This window comes from Barbatula barbatula (genome assembly GCF_947034865.1).
Source record: "Barbatula barbatula genome assembly, chromosome: 6".
In the NCBI taxonomy this organism is placed as follows: domain Eukaryota; kingdom Metazoa; phylum Chordata; class Actinopteri; order Cypriniformes; family Nemacheilidae; genus Barbatula; species Barbatula barbatula.
Genome location: NC_136765.1, coordinates 4,196,356 through 4,223,134, shown reverse-complemented (window position 1 = coordinate 4,223,134; position 26,779 = coordinate 4,196,356). Strand labels below are relative to the sequence as shown.

At 38.1% G+C, this 26,779-nt stretch overlaps 1 protein-coding gene across 1 annotated transcript; it reads right to left on the bottom strand.

The window, feature by feature from the left end:
• Positions 1-468: 468 nt before the first annotated feature.
• Positions 469-25,043, bottom strand: znf292a (zinc finger protein 292a). Its single transcript, XM_079457894.1, has 8 exons — positions 24,615-25,043; positions 23,718-23,872; positions 20,805-20,883; positions 14,085-14,220; positions 12,934-13,136; positions 11,552-11,688; positions 6,930-7,068; positions 469-6,853 (listed from the first exon to the last, which is right to left on the bottom strand). The coding sequence occupies exons 1-8, from the start codon at positions 24,822-24,824 to the stop codon at positions 866-868; spliced, it is 7,047 nt and encodes a 2,348-aa protein (XP_079314020.1). The 5' UTR covers positions 24,825-25,043; the 3' UTR covers positions 469-865.
• Between the last annotated feature and the right edge of the window lie 1,736 nt (positions 25,044-26,779).

Genomic DNA, 26,779 nt, shown 5'->3' with positions numbered 1-26,779 from the left:
GTCCCTTTAAGAGCTAGTCTATTCATTCATTTAAGACTTTATTGAACTCGTAGAACTCTATGCTTAAGAAGATATTCGACAAATGTGGTTTATGGTAAAATCTTGACACTGGTGCGCTGCCTGACAGAGATTCTGACAGATTCAGCGACAGCTCTCCGTACAACGGAGTGTGCCACACACTGAAACTTTCTATATCGTGCTTAAATGGCTTTATGTATAAATACATAAAGCTAACCAAAGGGTGACAAAATATTTTTAAAGGATTCATCTGAAACAATTAATAGCATGCTTTACCGTGTTTTTTGACAGCCGTATTACGAACGCATTGTTTAACAAATTAGACCTTAATATTCTGAAGTGCTGCTACCGCAGCATGCATTACTAATGTTTGTTATTTAAAGAACAAACTGATTTATAATGACATTTTCTGCAACGATGCAAAATCAGAAGCAGATACAGTTTACATGGAGCATTCAGGTTATTTTAATTGAATATTAGATGGAAGACAAGTACATTAACACAACCATTAAGTTAAAAATAAATACTTTCCCAGAACAACAGTAATTGATACAAATCCCACAGGGATATATCATTCATCTTTTTATCCTACATAAAACTGGAAATGTTAAAAATGTTTCACTTTTTATCTAGGAATATTAGAAATACAAACACAATCATAAATACATCAAAATGTATAGTACAAAACGATTTTAAACACTACTTTTTTGCTATTAACAAGGCATTAAAACTACCGTAATTGTGTGAAAAGTGTAACTTGATGTACCTGTCAGCAGCATGTGATATACAGTATGTGGTCCTGAGTGCATGGCTTCGTAAAAGCAAACATCAGTCTCTAACCAAACCATCAACTGTGTAGCCATTTGTTCAGGATGACTATGGGCTGCATGTCTTGAAGTTGTTTTAGCAGATCAGAACTAGTGGACATATTTTCATATATAACAATTTTAACATTGTTTACAGTTTCAAGTCTTAGGGGATTTCTAAAATTAACAAAACATTGGACTTCATCTCTTTCTTGGGTAACTGGCTTATGTGTATGCCGTGATGTCCAATGACTTGTTTTTTTCTGTTTAGCAGGTCTTCTGGAGTCTTCATTGAACTTAAGGTTGGACGGCTCATATTCGGAAGGTCCATACAGTTTTAGTGCAACTTCATTCCCAACATAGTTGTCTTGGTGATTTGACGGGTTCAGTATGGACCCTGAGACTTTCAGCATACATTTAACACCTTCACCAGAGCAGTTACGAAGGCTTAGCTTTCTGTCAACACAGATTTTCTTTTTACATTCGGATTTTCGTGGACGACCTCTTTTCCGTTTGATTCCGGCTGTGGCTGTTACACAACTTTTACCGACTGTAGCAGAGTTTGTTGAAGTTTGAACTTCTGGTCCTGTTATTTGAGAACTGCCCCTAGAATTGTTCTTTTGATCTTCAGGTACTGTTTCCTCCATCTTAATTTCTTTGCTTATTTTGCAAAATATGAACTGGCTCCTCTGATCGTCAATGTACCGCTCTGTAAGACCATGAACGGTATAATGTTTCAATATATTCTGCTCTGCACTCAACACTGAATCACAACCTTTGAGCATACACGGGTACTGTACAGGAAAGCTTTTATTGCACATTGCAAATGCTTCCTCAGTGGATTTAAGAACAGGCTTTGCAGAGGTCATCAAATGATTTTGGCCCATGTCCTCTTGTTTTTTTAAATTCTTTTTCTTCTTCACCTTAGTGTTATTTGCAATATTCTCTTTTCCGTGGTTAGGATCGGTACTTGCACTTATTTTTTTCGTTTGAACATCACCTGCATTCCCATTATCCAGTTTCTCTTTCATAGTTTCAAAAGTTGCATGATGTTTCTTCATAACATGTCGTAAAAGGTTGGATTTGGTTGTATAAACCCTGTCACAACCTTGAAATTGACATTTGAATGTGAGGTCCACACTCTCAAAGTCCCCATCAGCTGAAACTTTTATTGCCTTGTGATCATTTTTTATGTGATCTATGTATTTCAGATGACATGTAAAGTGAGCTGGACATTTTGACTGGTCACACTGAAATGTACCTACTTCAACACCAGATAACAATGCACTTGTCTTTTCCAATGTGCATTTGTGAAGCAAAAGATAATGCTTCAATAAACTAGTAACTTTCGAGACTACTTTTGAGCATTGTTTGACTTGACATTTGTATTCCTGCACTCGGACGGACTCATCAGCATCATTAGTACTGGCACCTGTTTTTGGTCCATGTTCTGACTGATGCATAGCCCTGTAATGAAGAATCAGATTTTGTTGGATTGAAAAGGCAGCCACACATCCTTCATGCACACAACGGTATGGTCTATACAAAGTGTGTGTTTCAGCAGAATCAATGTTGACCATCAGCATATTACTTTTGTCTTGAAGTTCAAGCACTTCAGTTGTTTCAGTCTTAACTGTACTATTGGACTGTGGAGTAATACCTTCAGTGCCTTTCGATAGAGCATTTGTTGTGCCAAAGGCTAAGGGACTTTCTACACTCAACTTGTGCACTGCAAAAACACCTGGCTCATATGGTTCATGACTTTCTGGAGTCAGCAATGTGCCTTGCAGCTTGTTTACATTTGGAGGTGAGAGCCCATCAAGATTTTCAATATTTGTCTGTGACCATTTCACACTTTTGGAGCTAAAACCTGCAAGGGAGTCTTGCGTAGGGCATTTAGTTTTTTTTTCTCTGGCTACACTGACTGCTTTTGTCTTTACAGTTGAATCTAAAGATTTCGTGGTTAGTTTTGGATTGACGTGGTCTTGAGGTTGCCCTGATAAGTCATTGTCTGCTTTGGTTATGGGGTTGAAATGCACATCTTTGCATTCTTTTTTCTTTTTTGATTGTTTGATCTTCCTCCAATCAAAGCCGATTTTCAATTGTGACATTTCTTCTTTTGAAAAATGATGGACGTTCTTGTAGTGGATTTTAAGGCCTGTTGTTCTGGTAAATGTCTTTGAACATAGATCACAGTTGTAAGGTGCAAATTTGTCTGGGGTTTTCTTCATTTCATTAATTCTTTCCTCACTATAATCATGTACCTTGCAAAGGTGTTTAAATAGGGCTTCCTTTGTCATTGCTCCATACATACAGTCTTCCCTACATCTGAATGGCTTCAATTTGAAGTTCTGCTCATTATCCATCTCCTTTTTAATTGGGTGTTTTAATTCACTTTCTGTGTCTGATTTAGAACTTTGAATATGCGGGTTTGTGCTCTCAGGCACAAATGTGTCAACATTAAGCATATCTACTAAATCAAGACGTTCTAATGCCCTTTCAATTTCTACAATAATGCTATCCTCATCTGCAGTATTTGCAAGAGTGATTTCAGATTCAGGTCTTGTTTCTATCAGTCTTTCCTGTACAGGTTGGGGGCAGAAGTTGGAATTGCCACTTATTTCAGAGGGTTCTTGAGAGGGTGCATTTCTGTTCTGAATGTTGTAATTTTCACCCTCCATGCTTGTTAAACTGTTATCAATAAAGTCATCTGATTCTAACGGTGGATAGACGAAAGATTCATGGCTTTGGGTATGCGTGTTATTTGTAGAAAGTGCCATCTGTACTGTTGAAATATCAGGATCATTGAGAAAATCAAGAAATGATGTTGGCAGATCAGCAGTAAGATCAATTTCATCTACAGGTTTGCACTGGGACCGTTTTGATAAATGACCTCCAAGTGACTTTGTACTTGAGAACTCTCTGTAGCACCTGCAGCAAATGACTTTCCCATCCTGTATTATTGCAGGCCATTTTGTTCTTTTAGAAGATTTGATTTTCTTGGCTTGTTTGGCTTCAACAGAACGTAAATCAATCTGTTCATCTGACTGGGGTCCCTCTGTTCCTTTCTGTGACAATTCATGATTATCCTCTGGATGTTGCTTATCAGCTTGGGACACAGCACTGCCAACTGACAAGGATACATTTTCAGATTGTTCCTTAAAATTAGGGGTAAGTTTTGACAAACATTTGATGTCTGATAATCCATCAGTGCAGATTTCTTTGTCTGAATTACCAAGTGACTGCTCTGAAACGGGTGCAGCAGAAGAAAAGGCTAAACAATTTGGACTGATATTCTGCTCAGGCAAAGATGCAGTTTGCAACAAACTGGCACTGACAGAAATCTCACTAGGATGGTTTTGTCCATTCTGACTGTACCCGAGATCAACACTTGCTGACTCAACCTGTGACAAGTGATCACCATTAAGGGCGTGCAGTACTCTAAGCGAGTTTGACACATATTTCGAGGCTTCGTTCATGACACTTGAGGGTGCTATGACATTCACAGAATGGGGGATTACGCCATCATAAACAGAGGGAGAAGCATAATCTAAAATGGCCTCAGAATGGTATAATGGGTTGGTATGTTGATTATCAGATGAAGTCATAGGAGAGAAGTCATTCTGTACATAAAAACCTGAATCCATGTTATCTATTGCAGGTGTTGCCCAGGTCTCTAATAATGGTAACAGAGTCAGTTCTGATTTTTCTGATGGATTTGTTGATGCAGTATCATGAGTGCCTTTCAGCTTAGAGGACAACTTTAAATTTACGTGAGGCATACTGTCATGAAAAGAGCGAGTAGAGGAAGAATCTGGATGTGTTGAGTCCAAACATGTCTGTTTAATTCCTTCACCATGTTGACAAATTTGTCTGGAATGGCTTTTCCAGACAGTGGTTGTACGCTCAGACAATGCTTTTCTTGCAGCAAGATCAGCAATCCTCTTGTACTTCTTTGACAGCTTCCACTCCTCAAATGCCTCTGAATGAACCTTTTTTACATGTCTTGATAAACTTTTTGAAGTGATGTATTTACGTGTGCAAGTTTCAAATGGACAGATATGAGAAAGACTTTTCTCTGTTTTGGCTTCTTTCACAGCGGAATGTTCAAGCTGACTTGATGGACAACAAAACAACTTCTTATCTTTTAAGAGAGCTTGAGTTAAACCGTCAGAATTGCTTAGAGAATCTCCAAGTATAGGATCATCAACTTTGATAGTAATAGGCTCCAGTTTAACGTAGCAAGATTCAAGACGCAACTGCTCTGTATTCTCAATAACAGACTGCAAACTTCTACATGTATCAGAACCATCAGGCTGAATGGCAGATGCCTGGAAAACAGTTTCACTTTCCGACAGAGCTGGACAAGTTACAAGATGCTCAGTATGTCCTGTAGAATCCTGAGTGGTGTTTACAATTCTGCTAACTGAGAATTCAATTTTTACCAGGCTGGGCTCTTGTGAAACCTCTTTAATGTTCCTTGGAGATGGTAATTTATATTCAGAATCTTGGTCCTCATCAATAGGCAAGTGGTCCTGCTTTGCATGTTCTTGCTGATGCACATCTACCTGCTTTTGATGTTCTTGCTGATGCATATCTAGCTCAGAAAGAGTGTGAAACATCTTGCCACAGCTATGTCTTTTGCAAGAGAAAGTTGTGTAGTGCTGTGCTTCATGATCATACAACAAGTACGTCTCATTGAATTTTCTCTCACAATTTGGATAGGTACATTGGGCCTGAAATCCTGCATGCACTTTTCTGTGAATGAGGAGCTCGGCATGAGAGGAAAAGCTGCAATTACATCCCAACTGAATGCAATAATAAGGCTTCTCTCCACAATGCATCTGTAAGTGATCATTAAGGTGAGTCAAATTGACAAACTGACGGTGACAATATTGGCACATAGCTTTCTGGCTCTTCATTTCAAGGAAACATGTTGCTTCCTGCTCATTTCTGTGGCCCTTAACATGTGCATCCAAATTCTTGAAGTACTTCAAACCTTTTGGACAGCTTGCAACAGGGCTAGAATAATCATTAGTGTTGTTAATATCACCAATAGGGCTGCATTGTCTTGGAGATAATGACCTAATGTTAGCTTGACCGTTTGCACTGGGATTGCTCTCTGAAGCATATAAATTGTTACTGCAAATTGGTGTTTCTTGGCTAACTTGCGCAGCAGTTTTGCTGTAGTCCTTTTGTTTATTCAAGGTACTGCTCACTGGTCCAACCTTGGTGTCTAAACTGGGACATTTCTTTGTTGCATTCATAGCAGCAAGACGTTCCTTGCATGACTGTCTTACATGCAATGATACATGAGGCTCTAGTACTTCCCTAGTTTGAAATGTTTCAGCACATATTGGGCAACGGAAAATCCCATCTTGGACATGCTTCAATGCATGTTTTACAATCCTGTGTCCAAGAAACTCTTTATCACACAACACACAATACTGCATATAGGCTTGCCAGTTGCGGAATCGAGCAGACACAAATCCCCTCTCTTTCAACTTCTTCATTTCCCTTTTCTTCTTTCTTTCGGCTTCTACTTCACTAGGCTCATGAGTTAGACTTTGGCTTAAATCCTTAAAATATTTCTCATCAGGATTTTGGGCTTCATTGTCTTCACTATCAGAAAGTTTGTCAGCGGACAATATTGCTGCTACCTCCTGATCCATCAAAGAAATGCAATGCCGCTTTAGAGTTTTCCAGTCCCAGAACTCCGGATCAAAAGGCCACTTCGTCTTTAAGGCCAACAACAGGTCGCATCGTAGTGAGTTTATAATTGATGGATCCTCCTCTTCGAGCTTTTGGTCTGGTTCATTAAAGACAGTCTCAACCGAATAATAAGAGTCCACCGAAGGCTTGATCAGGAACTCAGTAAGTTGACAAGCGCGTTTGACTTCTATGTCTAAAGGCAGTAAACAAGATATTGTTTTGCAGATTGTAACATTGCAGTCCTCATTGTCATGAACTCCCATTTTTAGAGCTTGAATGCACATTTCAATACACACAGAAAGGCCATCTTTGTCAGCCTAAAGAAAACAAAAAAATTATTAAATGCCAATATCTTATTTTTCACACTGAAAGAAAAACAAAAACATTTCTTACCTCAGCCTGTACCACTTTAATAAGGAGCAGAATATGGTACACACTCCCAGACAGTTGTGCTAGTAGTCTGCATTGCTCCAAGAAGGCCTGTTTTGATTCAAGTCTTATAAGAAGCTTGCTCCAAAACAACGTCAACTCCCTGAAAATACATCAAACAGACACCTAAATTTAACTGTAATTTTATGGTTAGTCTGTGGTGTTATACTGTAGTCATATCAAGTATAAAAACAATAACCTCACTAAACCCTTAGTTTTTAACAATTCAACAGTGATAATTGAAATGTTAACCAGGCATCTTTTAAGGGGTGATCGCATGCTTTTTCTTTGAGATGCACTAATAATGCAAGTTAATTTTTAAGTTAATGCACACTTGACTGAGCTGTGAAAAAATATACAGAGGGGAAAAAACACCTTTAATATTACAAATAATACTCATCAATGCATCTTGCATAAATGTGGAACCTTTAAAACCCTGCATATGCCACATTGTGATAAAGGCTTAGGCACGTAAATATTTTCACCCCCTCCAAAAAAAAAACCAGTTACAGAAATGTCAGTTTACATTTTATTTTGCCTATAATCCAGTAAAATGTTTACATGCATAAAGAGTCTGACAACAGCCGGTGCGCCACACAGAGATCTGGTCTTACCATCATCAAGTCTGACTGAGACACCGTCTGTGGCTGTTATCAGGCTCCTTGTGCATATAAAAATCTCACTAGATTATTATGAATAATGGCAAAAGGGATGTTTTGAAATGTAAACTAAATGTAATTTATGCGTTCATAATTATGTGTTTTATTACACTTAGGCATAAAGAAGTTTTGAACGGTTTTACTAATTCGCTCCCTTTTTGATATATTGTGAGCATTTTAACTTTTACTAATGCTGTTATTTGTTAAAGGTCAATCATGGGCACGTTTTACTAATCCCTGCTCAAAATTGTATACATCCATCATACTGTGTAATAAAAAAAAGACACTGATGGCTCCAGTGTAACTGTACAGACTTTAAAAGCTGCGATCAAGTTTAGTGGGATTTCCCTATTTGCTAGCTGCACAAGATGGTGCAGGTGAGCTTTTGGGACACCAGTGGCGGCAGAAAAGTAAAAGTATTATATCAGCGAAGTGACAGAAAGTCCTATTTACATTGCAGAGTAATTTGGCGGATGTTGTTTTCCACCAGTCAACGCAACTCCTAGTGTTTCTACCCATATCACCATCTTCTTTAAACAAAATAACAACAAACTCCTATTTACTTCGAATCGTGGAGTCAGGTGACTCCGACTGGGATAGCTCCCATGGAGTGAGTGTAGCCGTTTCATGCTTTTCTTAGTCCCCCAACTGTCATCTCTGAACAAAATCATCTCTAGTTTATGTATGAATGAATTGTATATGTGGATTTGTTAACCACATGAGTATGGACTATAGAATCAATGATGAGAGAATTCAAATCTTTTTTTGCCATTATACAGAGTTGTTTTGGCTTAACTAAGAATTTAGCAATGTTAAGAGTTTTTTCTGTCATATTGCTGATATATTACTTTCTTTTTTCTCTAAAATCACCCATATTTGCCAAAAATCTTCCCTTTCCCACATGTTATATAACCGAAAATTTTTCTGCCGACACTGGCATCCCAAAAGCTCACTGGCGCCGTCTTGTGCAACTTGCCTATTATCTGAAGTAAATATAAATTTTAAGAAATAGTCAAACACATACAGGACAGACTCTTAACAGTCTTTAAAGGGGTCATGACATGACAGACCAAATTTCCCTTGATCATGTATTGGTATCATTTAGAACAGCGGTTGCCAACTAGCGGAGTTTAATGCAATCAAATTGATACCATGCCCATTAAGGGCCGCTCAGTAGTAGTTTGGGTCCAACGGCGCCACGCACAGTTATGCGCAATGTTTTTAGGTTCAGACGTCGTGCAGTTAAGAGAGCGGAGAGCGGCGGCAGACTGGTGAAACTGTCAGTGATTAGTCCAAGTAGATGCTGAAAACCATGTTTTCCAAGATGGAATGGGTCGACACATACGCATTTATTCTTCCTGCATCGACATGTAAGAGGCCGGTTTGTCTCATTTGCCCTGAGTCAGAAGTGGAAGCCTCAAACAGCATTATGAAACTAGACATAGATACTTTGAAGAAATTTACCCGGAGCAGTCCGAAGTAAGGGGACGGAAAAATAATTCGCTCAGTATGAGCGATCTACACAGGTCCTCCCTCACTCACTTACCGCCTAACAACGAGCATATGAATGTTAACTAAGAATGGTGAACAGTGGAACTTAGGAAAACATAAGCCCTTTACTGATGGGGAAATAGTAAAAGATTGCATTTTTTGATGGAATAGACAGACATGAACATGAAAATTAAACAAACCCCCCTTTGCAACAGCCACAAGAAGAGCTGAAATGTTATCAGAGCTTGATGCTACTATTTGTAAATCTTGGATCAGCAGAAGAAAACATTTTCGTTTTCTTTAAGGCATTTAATTCCATCATTATATCGTTGTCAGACATTGTTATAAATTATTAAAGATCAACCAGTGACAAAGCAACTTAAAGGAAATTACAGAAGGATTACTAACAGTATGTCATATTATAGATATAAAGAGACATGTTCACCCTTATGAGAACATGATATATTTTGTTCAATAAAAATGTTCTTTATGCTAATTTCTTTGGTCTGCCCAAACCATCAATTCATGTCTTAGGTATTTAATAGTCCAGACCTCGGCTGGAAAGGAGGGTTCATTTACTGGACGTCAAGCAGGTTAAGTTGAAGACCCCTGGTTTAGAACATCCAAGCATCTTCCATATCTTAAAACACCCTTGTCATCGATAAAGAAAGCATATATACGCTTTTCTGGAGAAACATGAAGTAGAAACGGCTGGATAAGTGATGTCACTGAGGAGAATCGTATTTATAAGAAATGCCTATAGCCACAACAACACCTACTACTTTAACATAATCGCATCATTGGCTCTGCCCGCTGGCGTTCAGTCCGACTCTGAGGAGCAAGAGGATATAATGCAGGACTTGTTAATATTCATCAAAAGCGTGTAATACAAGATTGCGATGCCACACAGACGTTGTGCTGTTCCTGGCTGGGAAAAACAAGTATCTGTTTCTTTTAAGCCCACGTCCAAGTCATGTCAGCACTGACTTGAGAATTGTTATGGACTTGTTATAGAGCAGTGGTTCTTAACCTGGGTTCGATCGAACCCCAGGGGTTCGGTGAGTCAGTCTCAGGGGTTCGGTGGAGGTCAAGACACACACCCGACTCATATGATTCGTGATGACACACCCCGATTGGCCCTCATTGGCTGCAGGTGATCACGCAACATCGCTTGGCCTATCTGTGCTGCAGGGAATTTGGTGCGCCCAGTAGTCGACTTGTGACTGTCGTGATGGTATGTCGTGTGATTTCTTTCTTATTATATTTTAATCCTTTCATACTAAATATGTCGAGCAAAAAAAGAATTTGGTCGTACGAATATGTACAATATGCAATACGTATATAATGGAACGTGATGGGAGACAGCCTCCTAACTGCATGATTTGCAATGCCAAATTGAGCAATTCTAGTCTAGCACCGGCAAAACTAAGAGAACACTTCATTAAGCTGCATGAAGATGGAAAAATGTTTTCATGGTTTTGTTCTTTAAAACACAGTGATGTTGATGCACGGTTCATTTTGTGCACCAGTAAAATATATACCTATGTTTTGAATTAGAAAAAAATCATATTTTATTTTTCCAATTAAGAAGGGTTCGGTGAATGCGCATATGAAACTTGTGGGGTTCAGTACCTCCAACAAGGTTAAGAACCACTGTTATAGACTAAACAAGAATCCTGCAAACTGTAAGTAATGTCTTTCATTTTAATACTACTTTGCAACCGGTAATGACCCGTTCATATTTGAGTTTTAATTATATTGCATGAGACGGAAGCGGAACAGCGTGCTGACAGTTCAAATCAGCTAACACTTTATGTACACCACTTTACCACATAACATGACCGGCTGTTTCTGTGCACACAATAGGGGAAAGTGTTTTCTTTAACAGAAATAACTCTAGGATTGTAAACATGTGATTGTTTAAGTGTCTGTGACATGAATACACGCATAAGGTTTGTAAAGCTGAGTGTGAAAGAGAAACTGCAGTTATCCAGCTGCACATCTTTCAGCAGCAGCTGTCAATCATAGGAGTGGGCAGCTACACCGAAGGCAACGGAAGGCTCTTAAACGGGAAACTTTTTCTAAAAGGATTAAAATCCGGCTGGCAAAAAAAAATTCATACGTAACTTACATTTGTATGTTTTTTTGGGGTCAAAACATTTTAGCAATATTATAATTACACTTCAGGATATTCAATAAAATTTAAAGTCATGTCCTCACCCCTTTAAAAAGCATTTTTTTAATTTTAAGCATGTCTAACTTGTCATGTAATGTGTTGCTATGGAAGTGGAGGTCTTGTAGGCCTACTCAAGTACATGTGATGTTACAATGTGGTGTCACTTTTTAAGTTATGTATAAGATTAGGAATTGTGCTATTACATTAACATCTTTAAAATACTCAAAAGTGAAAATTCAGGGTGTAAATAAGAACCTTACCAGGCACAATACACATCTCCACTGAGAAGCTGACGCTTAAAAAATGCTGTACAAAGACTGAGAGCTCCTTTCTCATCTTCCTCAGATTCCAAATTGCAAATCATGTCCAAAGCATCTTTGCAGTCTACATCCTTTATCTGCCCAAAAAAATGAAAAACAAGTCAAATCAAATTAAAAACATGATTAGTATTAATGCAAGTGATAAAACACACATTTAATTATTAACCAAGGCTGGAGAGAAATGCACACAGAAAACTGTGCTATTTTATAGATATAAAGATGTATTTTTGTAGACCATCCTGGAAGTTGGCGTCCCCATAAAAAAAAATATTTTATAATTTTTCCATAGGCTTTTGTATTCTCAAAAAACAGGTACGTTTATTATACTTTCACCTTTTGATCATCAGAACAATGTTCATAAATAAACACAAGTTGTTTTAATGTTGAAGCCTAAATATAAAAATCACCAAAAAAAGTTATTAATAGGCTATAAATAAACTACACTCCACTTTGACTTACCTAACGTACCTAACACTACCCTTCAGCCGTGATTTATTCACCATAAAGCACGGCCTCTCATACCTTATTGCCTACATAACATTATCACATAGAACGGGCTTTTCCTGTTTGAAAACGCAACGCACTGACTTTTTAAAAAGACCAGGGAACAGAAAGGCACTCAGAGTGCGCTGCGAAAAACTTCAGACGCATCAAGAGACCAAAATGTGAAGTGCCCAGCGCGCCCTGCCAACTAGAAACAATTCGTGTCAAACAGCTAAAAACAAGTTGTCTGATCGGCCCCTAAAACACATTATAAACATAACGGTTTTTGTCACAATTATGCAGCACTGGAAACATAAATAAATAATACTTGAATGCAGGGCTCCAGACTGTACCTAAAATGGGTCACATTTACAACCATAAATATTCATTTGTGAGCGATGTTTTTGCGGAGATTTCGACCATCCAAATTGACTAATTTTTAAATAGTTTCCAACGGAAACCCCTCACTATTAAACAATCCAGGAGCTGGCCTTTCTCCCGCACGCTGAGCTCCCCAACGCCCAACTCCCCAAAGTGCCCGTTTTTCCCCGCAGAAAACTCTGTGAAATTCTGCAGATTTTAGGGCTTGTCTTTGACTAGAACACACACAACATGAGCACATTAGTAGAATGCTATTTGCTATGAAGGATTTTAATGAGCCTGAGGACGAATAATGTGATATTTTGATATTATATTTAAAACAAAACAATTTGCAAAGAAGTTCTGGAAATGTAATTTATCTATTACTTGAGGCAGACCAAATATCCTAACCATGACTTCAAACTAAATCGAATCAATGCAAGTGTGAGGAGACAGATTATTTCAAAAGAAACACTCACCTCTTGCAAAAGTTCTTGCTGTGAATTTATTTCACATAGACATACGAGGTAGATTTGTTTGAAGTTCTTTTTTCCTCCAAATTCAGGAAACTCTGCACATGTCTTTGCAAGCCTTGCAGCTTTGTCCACGAGCTTCTGTTTGATGAGGTGCTTTATACGCATATGAAGAAGTTCAGGTCCTTCTCGTGTTAAAAGCTCATGAACTGTTTTAAAAGAAATACACACCCATTCAATATAACAACAACAGCATTGCCATAAGTTAACTGACATTTTTCTAGTATGAGACAAAATTATCAGACAAAACAAATGCTAAACATAGAGGTCTTCCAATTGATCCCAAATCTGTAAACAGCCAAGCGTTGATGTGAAACACTCTTCACTGCCTCTAGCGGCAAATAGATTACCACCAGCATTACACTGTAACGTCCCCCTCTGCCTGACAACTTTTTAACTACATGATAACTGACTTAAATTCTTTTTATCCTTCGTTTTTAATCTAGCCTTGTAAATTTCATTGATTATATATGATACAACTTGAGAATGCGAGTAACTTTTCAACACTCTATTGTTAGCGAGCCTTCAACCACATAGATTAGGCCTACATGTCTGTACGGGTACCAAAACCTGGTGACAAGCCCAGCGGCTAAATAATTACAGCTGTCCACATTGTATAGCTAAATAAACTCTGACTTTATCAATACTGTTTCTGTTTCGGAGAATTATCTCCCTCTGAGGCTTTGAGACGGAGCAACTCACACTCTGCAGCCATGCCTTGTTAAAAGACGAAACTTCTGGCTCAAACGTGCACGTTACTTTCCTACCTTAATGTCTGTGGGTCGGACACTGTTTATACAGTATTTGGTATTAAGATGCGTTTTGGTGGATCTTTCTATCAAATGGACGTAATAAGTGCACACAGTTTACATTTGAACGTGACCAGGCCAGATAAACATGCAGAGAGAAGCGTTTTTTATTTCTGTTCTGACACTGAAAGTGTGTGTTAGAGATCTGAAATGGAGAGAAAACATTCCGCTTGCTTGGTGCGTTTTTCCTGCCTGATTTCGAAATCTCAGCATCAGCCAGAGAAAAACCTGTATCAGTCGACCTCTAGCTAAAAGAAAAATAAACTAAGTAACAATAAAACATTTCACCTTTCTCTACATCAGGCATGTTATTTGACAGAAGGCTACATAGCGTGATGTTAGTCCACACACCGCTCTCCTCCACCAGAGTCAACAGGGCATGAAGCTGTGCGTTCCCATGGTCCTGAAGGAGGCCATGAGCCACCTGTCAAAACAGAAATCATCATGTAAAAAAAAGTGTAAACATGAGTTTGTTTAAGCTGAACCAATAATGATTTCCATGTACCAATAATATGGGTATACAAGTATGTGCACAGGCGCATGTCCACTGTCCTAGCTTGAATAATACAGCATTTTTACTTTTCACAGATCCGTGCAACCACAGATCATTGTGACGTGTCCGTTTTCGTGTGTACGTGAAACTTTTAAAAATGCAAACAATAAACTTTTTGGTTTTTTTACTTCAATGTTATCGTGTAACCATACTGTCAGTCTCTGATGCACAAATTGTTCTCCCCCTCCTGCTGCGTGGCCTTCTTTTGGAATTTGAACAGGGTATGAAGCTTTTTTTGACTGGCATCAGAAAGGGAGGTGGTGATAAGGTCTTGTAATGCATGTTGTTATTACCCTCGTTTACTGTTTGGGGTCAGGATGGCTCCTTGACTTCTTCTTAGTCAAAAGATTTGGGATGCGCAGACATTTCAGCCACCAAACATTTTGGGCCGAAAATGGTGTTATCGGTTTCGGGGCAAAACAAAGGGCTGACACGCCTCGCTTTTCCTTGTGCACTCTTACGAGTAGGGAGCGGAACCAAAACCGGATTATAAACGGGCCCCCGGGACTAAATTATGAAAGACTTCTCCCTTATCAGTTCTGCTTTCGGCCCTGGAAAAGCAAACGGCACACGCAACGTGAATGTCAGTGAATGTGTTGTATACTCGCACGTGGCTCCACACCGCTAGTGCATCTCCTAAACATTCTACAAGTACGAGCTGATAGAACTTGATGCATGCACGCATCATATCTATAAACATCGGAAACATGACCCATTATGAACTTGGGGCTTCAACTGATGTCTTCTGCCCATTCTGTTTTGAAATAAAACTAATCCAGTGTCTTCAGAGGCTCAGATGCTGGGAGTAAATGAAGACTTCTATGTTTGTTTTTACATCCAACAACAGCACACCTTAGTTGTTTCTGTGACATTCTTGTCACTGGCTACATTTGGTCTTGCGTGAAAATGGCAGAGAAGGAAGGTCTCTGACAGAAGGTGGAATCTATGCTCATAAGGTGAAGTCTATGAGCGGACATGGGCCGAGCATTATCAGAGGTACATCACTTTTCTAGGAGATCGCCAACAGCCTGTTGTGGTTCATATGAGATTACGAAAAACAGAATGGATGGATGTGAATAATTACAGGGTGGTTCTGCGCACACACTGGCGACTCATATTTTGCTTATAATAACATATTAAAGTGCATTTCTCTCTCGGCGTCTCTGTTCGTGAGTGGCAGAAGCAGCACATTCCTGACCAAACCGCAGCTTACTTGTAATGGTGTTTTTACTCACTCACTGACAAGCACCTGTCATTGTCACTGACTAGACATGAAAATAAACAAATTTCTGTAATTATTATTTTATGTCTGAAAACATTTAATATTCAATTCAATTTCAATTCAATTTTATTTATATAGCGCTTTTCACAATTTGCATTGTTCCAAAGCAGCTTTACAGGGGAAAAACGAAAAACCCTAGAAAGGGTAAAACACACTACATGGTGTGTTATATAATAAATCCAATTATTCTAGTAAATAATATCTAATGTCGGCATCTCCTGGTGGTTTATTTAGCATATTTGCATTAAGTGAATGCTTGGCTGAAAAGATGCGTCTTTAATCTAGATTTAAATTGGGCGAGTGTGTCTGATCCTCGAATAATATCAGGAAGGCTATTCCAGAGTTTACGTGCTACGTATGAGAAAGCTCGACCCCCTTTGGTGGATTTAGTTATTCTATGTATTATGAAAAGTCGTGCGTTTTGAAATCTTAGAGAGCGTGATGGGTTGGAGAGTGATAGAAGCTCTGTTAGGTAGGTAGGGGCTAAACCCTTTAAGGATTTATAAGTGATTAAAATAACTTTAAAGTCAATACGATACTTAATGGGTAGCCAGTGAAGGGTTGATAAAATTGGGGTTATGTGATGGTATTTTCTGGACCTGGTTAGAACTCTGGCAGCTGCGTTCTGAACTAACTGTAGTTTGTTTATTGATGATGCAGGACAACCACTAAGTAGCGCATTACAGTAGTCAAGTCTTGAGGTCATAAATGCATGAATAAGCTTCTCCGCGTCAGTTACACACAGAATATTTCGTAACTTGGCAACATTTCTTAGGTGGAAAAAGGCTGTTTTTGTGACATTTGAGATGTGATTTCGAAATGACAGGTTGCTGTCTAATATAACGCCTAAATCTCTTACTGTATTTGTTGGAGTAACAGTACATCCTTCAACTTGCAAAACAAATATTTCTGATTATAAACTGCGTGTCTTTGGTCCGATAAGTAATATTTCTGTTTTATTAGAATTTAAAAGAAGGAAATTACAGGTCATCCAATGTTTTATATCTTCAATGCACTCTGCCAATTTGGATAGCTGGGAGGAATCATCTGGTCTTGATGAGATATATAGCTGAGTATCATCTGCATAGCAATATATAAATTAATATAAACAACAACTTCTTTCTTCTGAATTGGACATTCAGTTCACTGTAACATTTACAGCATTATTACTGTAAAATGATAAAATCCTTACTGTAGAACCTGTATACAGCAGGATGGTGTAGATCTGCAAAGCATCGTGGGAAACTTTTGATGGAGGGGAAAATTCTACAGTCAATATGTTTATGCTGTGAATCGCTGTACAGTCATTCTTAACTGAATTTATTTGTCAATACAAATCTGAAGAGACTCGACAGATTCGTCAAAATCTTGACTTCTGCAAAGTATTTTTTCACATTTATCATTATTTGTTGCTATTATTGTTTACTTAGTTAGCGCAGTGTCCTCTTGTCAGGTTATACATGAGTGTGTGCTGGGAGAGATAGCGAAAGAATAACACAGACATGAAATAAACCGGAATTGTGTAACTTACACATAATAAATATATATATATATCCTAAGTTGTTTCCTAAATATTATACACTAAATAAGTCTCTTTGAAAGATAAACGTGAGGCTAAGAAAGATAAAGTTAATAAGTTACATTGTTGTTGTTGCTGTTATTATAATTAAGTTAAACGTGAATCTTATGAATAGTGTTCTTTAGCATTGCTGGTGCCGTGCCATGGACCTTGCCCCAACATCAAACAGAACCTAACTGAGGCTGTAAATCTGTGAACTGAACCGAACTATTGAATTGGTGTATGGTTACTGGATCACAGTGTTCTCTAATGTCTGTTGTTCACAACAAATAAAGGAGGAAAGTACCTTTAAGAAACACGTACTTTGAATATTATCAAGTGTTGAAAGAGAGTTAACATACACAAAAAAATAATTAAATCATAAACAATGATTTGTATTAATTTCTAAGTTATTTATTATCTAATTGAACACATTTCATTGAAGTTTTAGTAATTCTTTTCTCTTACCTCACCCTATGACTGGGGCTACCAAATTATGTGTTAAGTTATGCAAAGCTGAGCTTGTGTGGCATGGAACACATGAAAAAAAAACACATTGGTGTCACGGATGAAGGCGAAACATCACTGCGGACGCGGTAGGCAAAAAACTGTTCTGCTAACTTCGGGACAGTCACAACACATCTGTTTGGTTGCGACTCACTCGGGAGCATCAGGTTACACAATCACCTTGCTCGCAAGTGATGGATGAATGAAATGGCGCTACTTTTAATAGATTAAATTAAAACAATGCGAACAGAGTCAAGAACTAAATCTAAAAGCAGAGAATATTTTAGTCAGTGTTGTGGTTTTCAGCGAATGCATTTGCGCACTGATGTATTTTTTTTTCATTTCTTTTTAATCAAGTCTGTTAGTTTGCTGCGCTTCTCTGTTCTGTTCTTTTTTTATAGCATTTACCACAGTTAATTTTGTATCTGTATACAGATGTCCTTTACTGAGATGTTCATACCTTCACACGCTTGTTTTAAATGTTTCTATATTTCATCATATATTTTCATTTATGCATATATCACTTAATTAACGTGCTAAATTAAATAAATTAAACATTTATACAAATTCAATAAAATGTACATCTTCACAACTGAACAAAATGTCTTTAATTTTTCTATTATATTTAATTATATTTACATTTTTAAGCATGGCTGTCAATTTGCCATCTGCATAGATAATTTAAACAACACAAATATTGATTTACACAAATTGCTTCACCTTGCATACTTAATTGCTCTTGTTGTTGTTTATTTCAGAATGAGACAGCTCAGCATGAGTGAATTTGTTCAAAGGAGAAATCCCCCAATGCACTGGGGGATTTGTTGTGTGTTTGTAACTGAAATGCAGCCAATGTCAATGGTGGAAGATGAAGGATTCAAAAGAATTATTAGCATCCTCAACCCGGGATACATTCTTCCCTTCACAAAATTAATGGAGAGCAAGTACCAGAATGTGTGTACAGAACCACCCTAGAATGATACAAATCCACCCATTCATTTTTTTAAATCTCCCATAAAGAAATAAACAAACAAACAATCAAAATGCTGTTGGCATTCTCTCAGTAACTTGACGTCACATTGATTGAGCCCTCCTAAGACTTTTGATGGACAATGGAGTTGTACACTGTCTGCCATTGTTTGCAGTGAGCTACAAGAATGATTTGTAAACAAACAAGGTGTTTTGTTGTTGGATGCAAGACTGAACATACAGTAAGTCTTCATTTACTCCCGACATCAAGCCTCTTAAGACACTGTGGATTAGTTTTATTTCTCAATGGAATGTGCAGAAGACATCAGGTGAAGTCTCTTTACACCGGGAATGTAAGTAAAATAAAGGATTCATAATGGGTCATGTTTTCAGTTTTTAAACATATGACGCGTTTGGCCCGTGTATTGTCACGTATAAACACAGTGTGCACATTGTAAAGACATAAATGCAAAGTGCATTCACTCAGAAAACAGCGTACTAAGTTTTTAGACAAATAACGCGTTTGTCTCATGTACTCTCACTTACACAAAAAAATGTGTTTGGTTTATAAAGATGGAACAGTGTTTCTCACTCGCTTGATGGCCGTTCTCTTCAGTTTTGTTGTTGGAAGCACTGCGTCACACAGACCCATACCCGAAATGTGACCTCTGCATTTAACCCATCTCATCGTTGCCTCCACTTGTGAAAGGGCTGCTGAAGTCCACTGAAGGAGCCGCTTTGATTCAGCTCAGTGAAGTCCTTCCAAGCCTCTGCAGTTGAGCAGCTTCTAAACGGTTGGAATCAGCTCTTTGAACAGGTAGAGAATCCTGTGATTCTCTCCTCAGCTTTGGACCCAAGGTACAGACGACAGAAGTTTCTGTCACCTGAGCATATTATGACTGTACAGGTAAAAGTGCAAACTGCAGCACTTGCAGCAAGAAAATAGATTCTGCACCAGCAGCAAGCCAAAAGAACAGAAGCAAAACCTCCTTGCTTGACTCACTGCTTGAGTCTGAAGGCAGCAGTGAGGAAGAGAGCAGAAAGGAGAAAGCTGAAGAAGACCTCAACACTCACATAAGAAATGAAATCCTTGCTTCATTTGGTGAGAGGCCCTTAGCCGAGGAAGAAAATCCTTTGGATTGGTGGAGAGATAATAAAGATAAAAACCCCACCTTGGCCAAATAAGCTAAATCCTACTTGTGCATCCAAGCCTACTCAACGCCCTCTGATCGTCTGTTCTCAGCTGTAGGTCACATAGCTTGCAAAAAAACCCAGACCATGTGGACATGCTGTCATTTTGCATTCCAATTCTGAATTTTGGGAAAGTGAATAAGAAACATGTTTGTATGAACATGAACAACTTTGAATAGTGACAGTTTTCCTGTTCTTTTTCTACCTCTGTATCAAACAATACTGGCCATTTTTTCTGCGCACAGACCAATTCATATGTCGCACTGCACAGCCCTGCAGAAAAACTCTTCAGGATAAGTTGTTGTCGGAGTCCTTTATTGGCCATCTAGCAGAAAATCATTAAGCTGTTCAACTTCACGCAGCGCTTCGCAGACCTCGCAGTATGGCAGGAGAGAATCGAAAGAATAGAGAGCTCTCTGCTCTCGCGGTGCTTCAAGGTCATACGCCAATGGTTCTGTGCAGCGCTGAATGTCGTCGAACACACCTCTTGTTTCAGATGACAGACAAGAACATGATCCTCGCGATTCCGTTGAAAAGTGGTTTGTTTAAGGACGCCTTGAAGATCAATCACGATTTAAGATCGTCAGATCGCCCACCCCTACCTGAGGCCGTCCAGAACCCTTAATTAACACATAACGGTACAGTTTCACAGAAACAGCTTAGTTTAAGCCAGGACGAGACCTTAGTTAAATTAGGATATTTAAAGCACTTTTATAAAAATGCCTTAGAAAAAAACTTTAAAGGTTTGCATCTTGAAACAAAACAATGGCACTGACATATTTTAAGATATATCAGGGCAAGGTATTTTATGTTTAGACAGGTCAAACGTTCCTTTTATCTGGTCTTAAGCCTTGTCTGTGAAACGGGGCAATAATGTCTCTGAGGCCCATCATCTTAATTTATCTTAACTGCAAACACTTTAAAGATACAGGTAAAAAGGTTTCCTACCTTGACAGAAGTTTGAAGCTCTTCCCATAAGGCACCTGGGATATGTTCAGTGAATGACAAAAGAAGATTCAGACAACTCCTAACAACAGAACAAGGATAACAAGTAAATTAATGTAGTCTCCAGTGTACACTGCCATTTAGTTTTTATAGGTAAATGTTTAAGTAAAATTGCAAGCTAGTGAAAGCATTTCTCCCAAACTTTAAATACAAATATTTTTTCATATATATTTGTAAATATTTTTTAATATTTGTTTTTGATTAGAATTTACTCGCCAACAATTGAAATGTGTTTGCAAATCTTAAATACTGGGAAAAAAAACAACTTCATATTCATGTTTAAACAACACAGCACAAATGTTTTACATGCATCTTGGGACAGTTCAAAAATGACTTTATGATGGAACCAACCAGATTTTTTCCCACAACTTTAATGCGTCTTTGCATTCTGAGGCATGTTACAGTAGGTGACAACAGACACTGGAGGATAAAAGCATAACTGCAACAGCCTCTTATTTGTAAAAATTTAGGAGCAAATTTTTTTAGAGAAAGTAAACAATAAAGGATTAATTCACCCAAAAAAACAAGGAAAAAAACTGCTTCAAGAAGCTTCTAAGTAGTGATGGGAAGTTTGGTTCTTTTCTGCAAACCGGATCTTTCGGACAAAGAATGATTCAAAAGTTCACCAATTATTTTGCTTCCTAACGTAATGACGTTATTCGCCATGACGTAACGTGTAAAGTCTAACATCCCGGCCAGCTGGGATGACAATACACTCAGCACATTCAATTATCCATAATCATAACTTCTGTCAATTAAAACATCATCGTCATGATCTGACAACTTTCTTAAATGTACGTTTTGCAACTAATGCATGCAAATGCAGAAATTATTTCGAGTCAGAGGGACAGTCAGACAAGCCAGAAAGTGAGTAATTCAAGTCGTTGGTGATTTAGTGCCTTGTAGACACACAAATAGTTTAGAACGATTCAGTCCGATTTGGTGAACCGGTTCAAAAGAACGATTCAATTGCGAACCAGACATCACTACTTGTAAGCTGCTATTAATGTGGTTTTTTAAATGACTATATATGCTATGTTAGTGATAGCCAGCACGACATGATAGCTTTTCCCTCAAAAAAATATAACATTCAATATAATGCTGTAAAGTATATATATTAATATAGTAGCCCATTAATATAGCCTAGCATTTCAATATAGCTTCTTAAAACACTATTACATATATATATTTGCATTTAAATATTTAATCAATTTAGCTCAGTTGGAGATACTGTATAAAATATATGAGCATTTATCAGGCCATTTAATTTATATTTTGATATATGTATGTATAGGCTCTGTGGCTTTAGGGAAATGCCCTCTTAATAGAAGTCTGATAAATAATATTTGTAAATAAAGAAACTACTGACGTGCAAACAGCAAATGTAATGTAACAATTAAAATGCTATATAACAATTAAAATCATACACAGAAAACAGAGTCGGTAACCAATATAGCCTTTCCATGCCATTGAGCAGCCTGATCACAGCGTGTACCCTCAGACAGGAGTGGCGGTATAACTCTTAAGTATAAGTCAAAAGAAAAACGGGCTTCTCCAGAGACATGTAGGTGAGAATGTAAATCTCCACGCATCAAATATACAAAAGCAATGGAACGTGCCCCACTGTTCCTACGCTTGTGACCTGTCGATTAACTGCAAAGTTTATCTGTCATAGAGTAAAAGACAGTTCTAACTCTGATCTACTTCCTTCTGTCTACCTCGGCGGGTTCCGTATGAAACGCATTCTCGCATAGCCTATTTCTTTATTTAAATCACTAAGTAAGACAAAGTGTGAAGTTGAAGTACAAGTGTTGTGTAGCATTAAAGCTGTTAGCCGCTAATACGACATACAAAAGACGCCACAAAGTGTCTGTACAAGATAAAACCTTCACATCCATTTGAAGCAAATAAAGTGTGCGCTGCTGGACAAGAGAGAGCCAGTGCATGCTAGGAAGTGAAGCCTACATCTCTCAATCTAGTCTCACGAGATGTGACTGTCATAAACAGCTTTACTCGACTGCACGTTTGTGTATATATTCATATTTATAGTGTCTGTTTTAATACATATGATGAAGCCTAGAAAATAAATAATAATCCTATCAGGATTTTAGATCATATGCAAAACTGTTTAACAGCTATGATCGGCAATGAACTAAGTAGTTAGGTCGATATTACATTTCAGCAGTTGTCTTTCAGAAACAACAATATAAATTAGTTTGGATTGAATTGTGCTGAGAAACAGTTTAGAATTCACAATTCCCCTGAACAATTTATGTGAACACTATTTATTCCTTTACTATTGTTAGAAAGAAGTCATCATCATAACCATCACATAAACCCATTTTTGATGTTCAGAATTGCTAATCAGATAAAATATCGGAACCAAACTATAATAGGGATAAATAATTAGTAGGAACCTATAATATTCCTAATCCTGACAATGCCACTGCGAAAATGAAGATGTATAGGTTTAGGTTGCCACCCCTCGTGTGCTCTTGTCCCCCTTTGACATCCAATGTATAAAATCCTGGACACGCCCCTGAATCAGTCCCAATCATTCAAGCTTTAACTGATATGTACACTCTTCCACATTTAACCGTAAGAAATATAAATACAAGCGATGTAAGTAATATCGCAAAAGTAATACCAAAGATAAATGCAATAAAGAAAAAAGTCAAACAATTATAATGACTGAAACAAAGCTTCTTTTCATTTACACAGAAGCAGCATGAAAACAGAACTGAACTCAGAGCACCTATCATGTCATAAAACACATGCACCCAATATAGGAGGATGCGAGTTTAGAACGAAAAATGACCGGAAAAACTGTATCACAAAAGAAGAAGAAAAACATACCATGATAACTTGTCCAGCACATCTGTGAAATGTTCACATTGAGGACAGAGGAATGGGCTGGCCTCAGCAAAACACACTACAGATGCTGTGTACATCTTTAACAAAGACAGTGAATCTTCATTTGGTTTCCTCTGATGTACTTGATTCATCAAAACCTGAAAGAAAGAAAAACTGAAGTGAATGAACAAAACTGTCCGGTGTGCTTTAGGCCACACGGTAACTTCTGTCTCGATTCTCCTATTAATGACTTATAATGCAGGAAAATTCGGAAGAATAAAAAAGCATCCCATTCAGTCCAGAGGAAACACAATTTTTGGAGTAGTACAACGGATCAAAAAACGTGGTATTTCAATTCGAACTAAACTTATAACAAGGCAAGTAAGTAGCCTATTGACGTTAATCTCTCCAAATTCGGTGTTTTGTCTCATACCGTTTGCACCGTAGCAACGGTTTCCCCCCCTTCTCAATAAAAGACAATTAAATTGCAAAATTATATCGTGATAAAACTGCCGCTGATGTCTAACGTTTATATATCTGCATTTCAATCGTGTATATAAATATATGTATGTATGTGTGTGTGTGCGTGTGAGTACTATTATTCGGTGTGAAGGACGGCTGCAGCTACAATAAGCTAAATGCGTTAGCCTACAGGAGCTCTAAACGCTATAGTTACACATAACCACAAACAGCATGATTGCAATATTTGCTCACTGTAAAAACACAACCATGCTACATCTCATCCACAAGCAGCTTTGATTCGAGGTGTTCTTATACTACAACATTTGATGGCTGATTTCAATAGTACTGTTGTATTTGTTATCGTCTGTGCGGCGATGCAAACATGCAGCATCGTCCGTGAACAAAGAATTATCGATTAAAACACATAGAGACTCGTACTTTGCAGAAATCCTGACAAAAACTATTGGATGCGTCAAGCGGCGACAGGGAACTCCTTTTTAATTCAGAGATAAGATCCTGAAATCTGTGTGTGAGGGCCACAGCCTCAGCCTCAGCCCTGCTATCCTCCTCCTCCGCCATCTTCACCGCACACACAAGAGCCCGAATTTCCCAGGCTAGTACGGTCAGGGCTCGATTATGAATATTCATAAGCCATGCATTCGCTAGTAACGGCTTGCAGTTAACGTGTTACAAAAGCCACCGTGATAGACTTTACTGAGCAATTTCTCCACAACTCAATTGATGTTAATAAAAATAAACCTTAGCCGTTCGAGTGTAAATTTCTGCCTCGCCTAATGTTACAGTGCTGGTCAAGGTATAGAGGCGGTGGGGGCGTCCCGCTTCAGGACCGTTTTAGTCGCTTATCCTATTGCAAACTCCCCCGCTTTGTCCCTATATTACAACCTTTCGCAAAGGAAAGTTTCGCAACATTGATGTTTAGGTCCAGTTGACATACTCGCTTTAGTTTAAAAGGTTTAGTATAGTTGAGAACATATTTAAGATTTTTAAACAACAGCTGCAGAAAATACTGTTTGATTATTAAACGATGGAATGTATTCCATGTACCTCGCCCCCCGTATTCAACCCCTTTTTCCAGCCCTACATATCAGTATCTGTCAGGTGACGTCACTCGATGGGCATTTTGGGTGTAGCTGCCATTTGTGAAGTATCAAAGCCGAGGTGTTCTGTAGTTGGAGAGTTGTCTATTTAGTTTGCTTTATTTCAATAATGGAATCACTATTCAAAATGTGTTCAAGCTCTTGGTTCTAAAATTGTTTGTTGTAAGGCCCCCTTTTGGTGCATCGCTTTGCGGCCCCCAAATAAAGATTTTAAATCTTGGACTTTTAATATGTTTTTGGATAAATTAAAATGATGTTATACACTCTATAGCATCAATTTCTTTGGTTGGTGGTCAAATTTTTCTTATGTTTGATTGCACAAATTTAAAATCTGACTCGCTGGATCCAGCTTGGGAGCCCCGTGTTTGTGAACCACTGCCCTTAACCAGCACTCAATAAATAAAATAAATAAATCGGCAGAGCTGTCAGTACAAGCATCAATCACATGATAGTTTGTATCACAGTAATTTGACCACATTACATGCAATACATGTCCTAAACATTTTGATAATCGATAAAGAAGATATTAACAAAGGCAGAATAAAATAATATGCAATTCCTTGGAGCGAGAGCAGGAGGGTATGTGTCAAACTCAATGTCAGTTTAAATCTAGATTAAAAACTATCTTTTTAATCTTGCATACACTACACTATCATAACATATACAGTATATTCCGAAGGTTTAGTCTGCACTAGTTAGATCAACCGGAACCAGGAACACTTCCAACAACAACTGATGCATTTGTCGAACAGTACTCTACTCTCAGCCAGTCTTGTCTCATTGTTCCAAGGTTACTATAGCGGGCAGGACGCAGTCCAAGGTTACCAGAGCGGGCAGGACGCAGTCCATGCCCAGACCTAAAATAAAGCTGTGATGATAGAGCCGGACAAAGGACGTGGCGACTCTAAAAATTATAAATGATAATCTTAAATCTAATAATTTTTTTATTTTGACTTGTTGTGCAAGCATTGTCGAGCTTGTGCAGAGGGTGCAGCTTTTGCCAGAGGGGAACTGGAATCCCCTGGTTAGGGCTGGTTTCACTCTGAGGTTTTTTTTTCTCCTCCAATGGAGTTTTGGGTTCCTCGCCACCGTTTGCATACTGTTTTACACTGTTTCCCACCTCAACCCGGAAATAATTTATGGACCGGTGTGCTTTAATGTTAGCATATACTTTTAATGTTTTAATGCTACTAAATGATCAGTTACATTAATGTTACTAAATACTAACGTTACTAATGCTGCCTTCACATGCTTTTGGAAATTTCCCACTTCTGATGTCATGATTCCGAGCTGGATGAGTTCAGGTGAAAGAATGGAGGCCGCCAGATTCATGCTTGCGTGGGTAAATGTTATATGGGAATAGTTTTCAACGCTACATACTGTATAGTTTTACTAGTCAGCTTGCTGACTATTTTGGAATATTGTAGTTATAGGCGCTTTCGAAAACAGGCTTCATGAAGCTTTGAAACCCGTATTCAGTCTTTT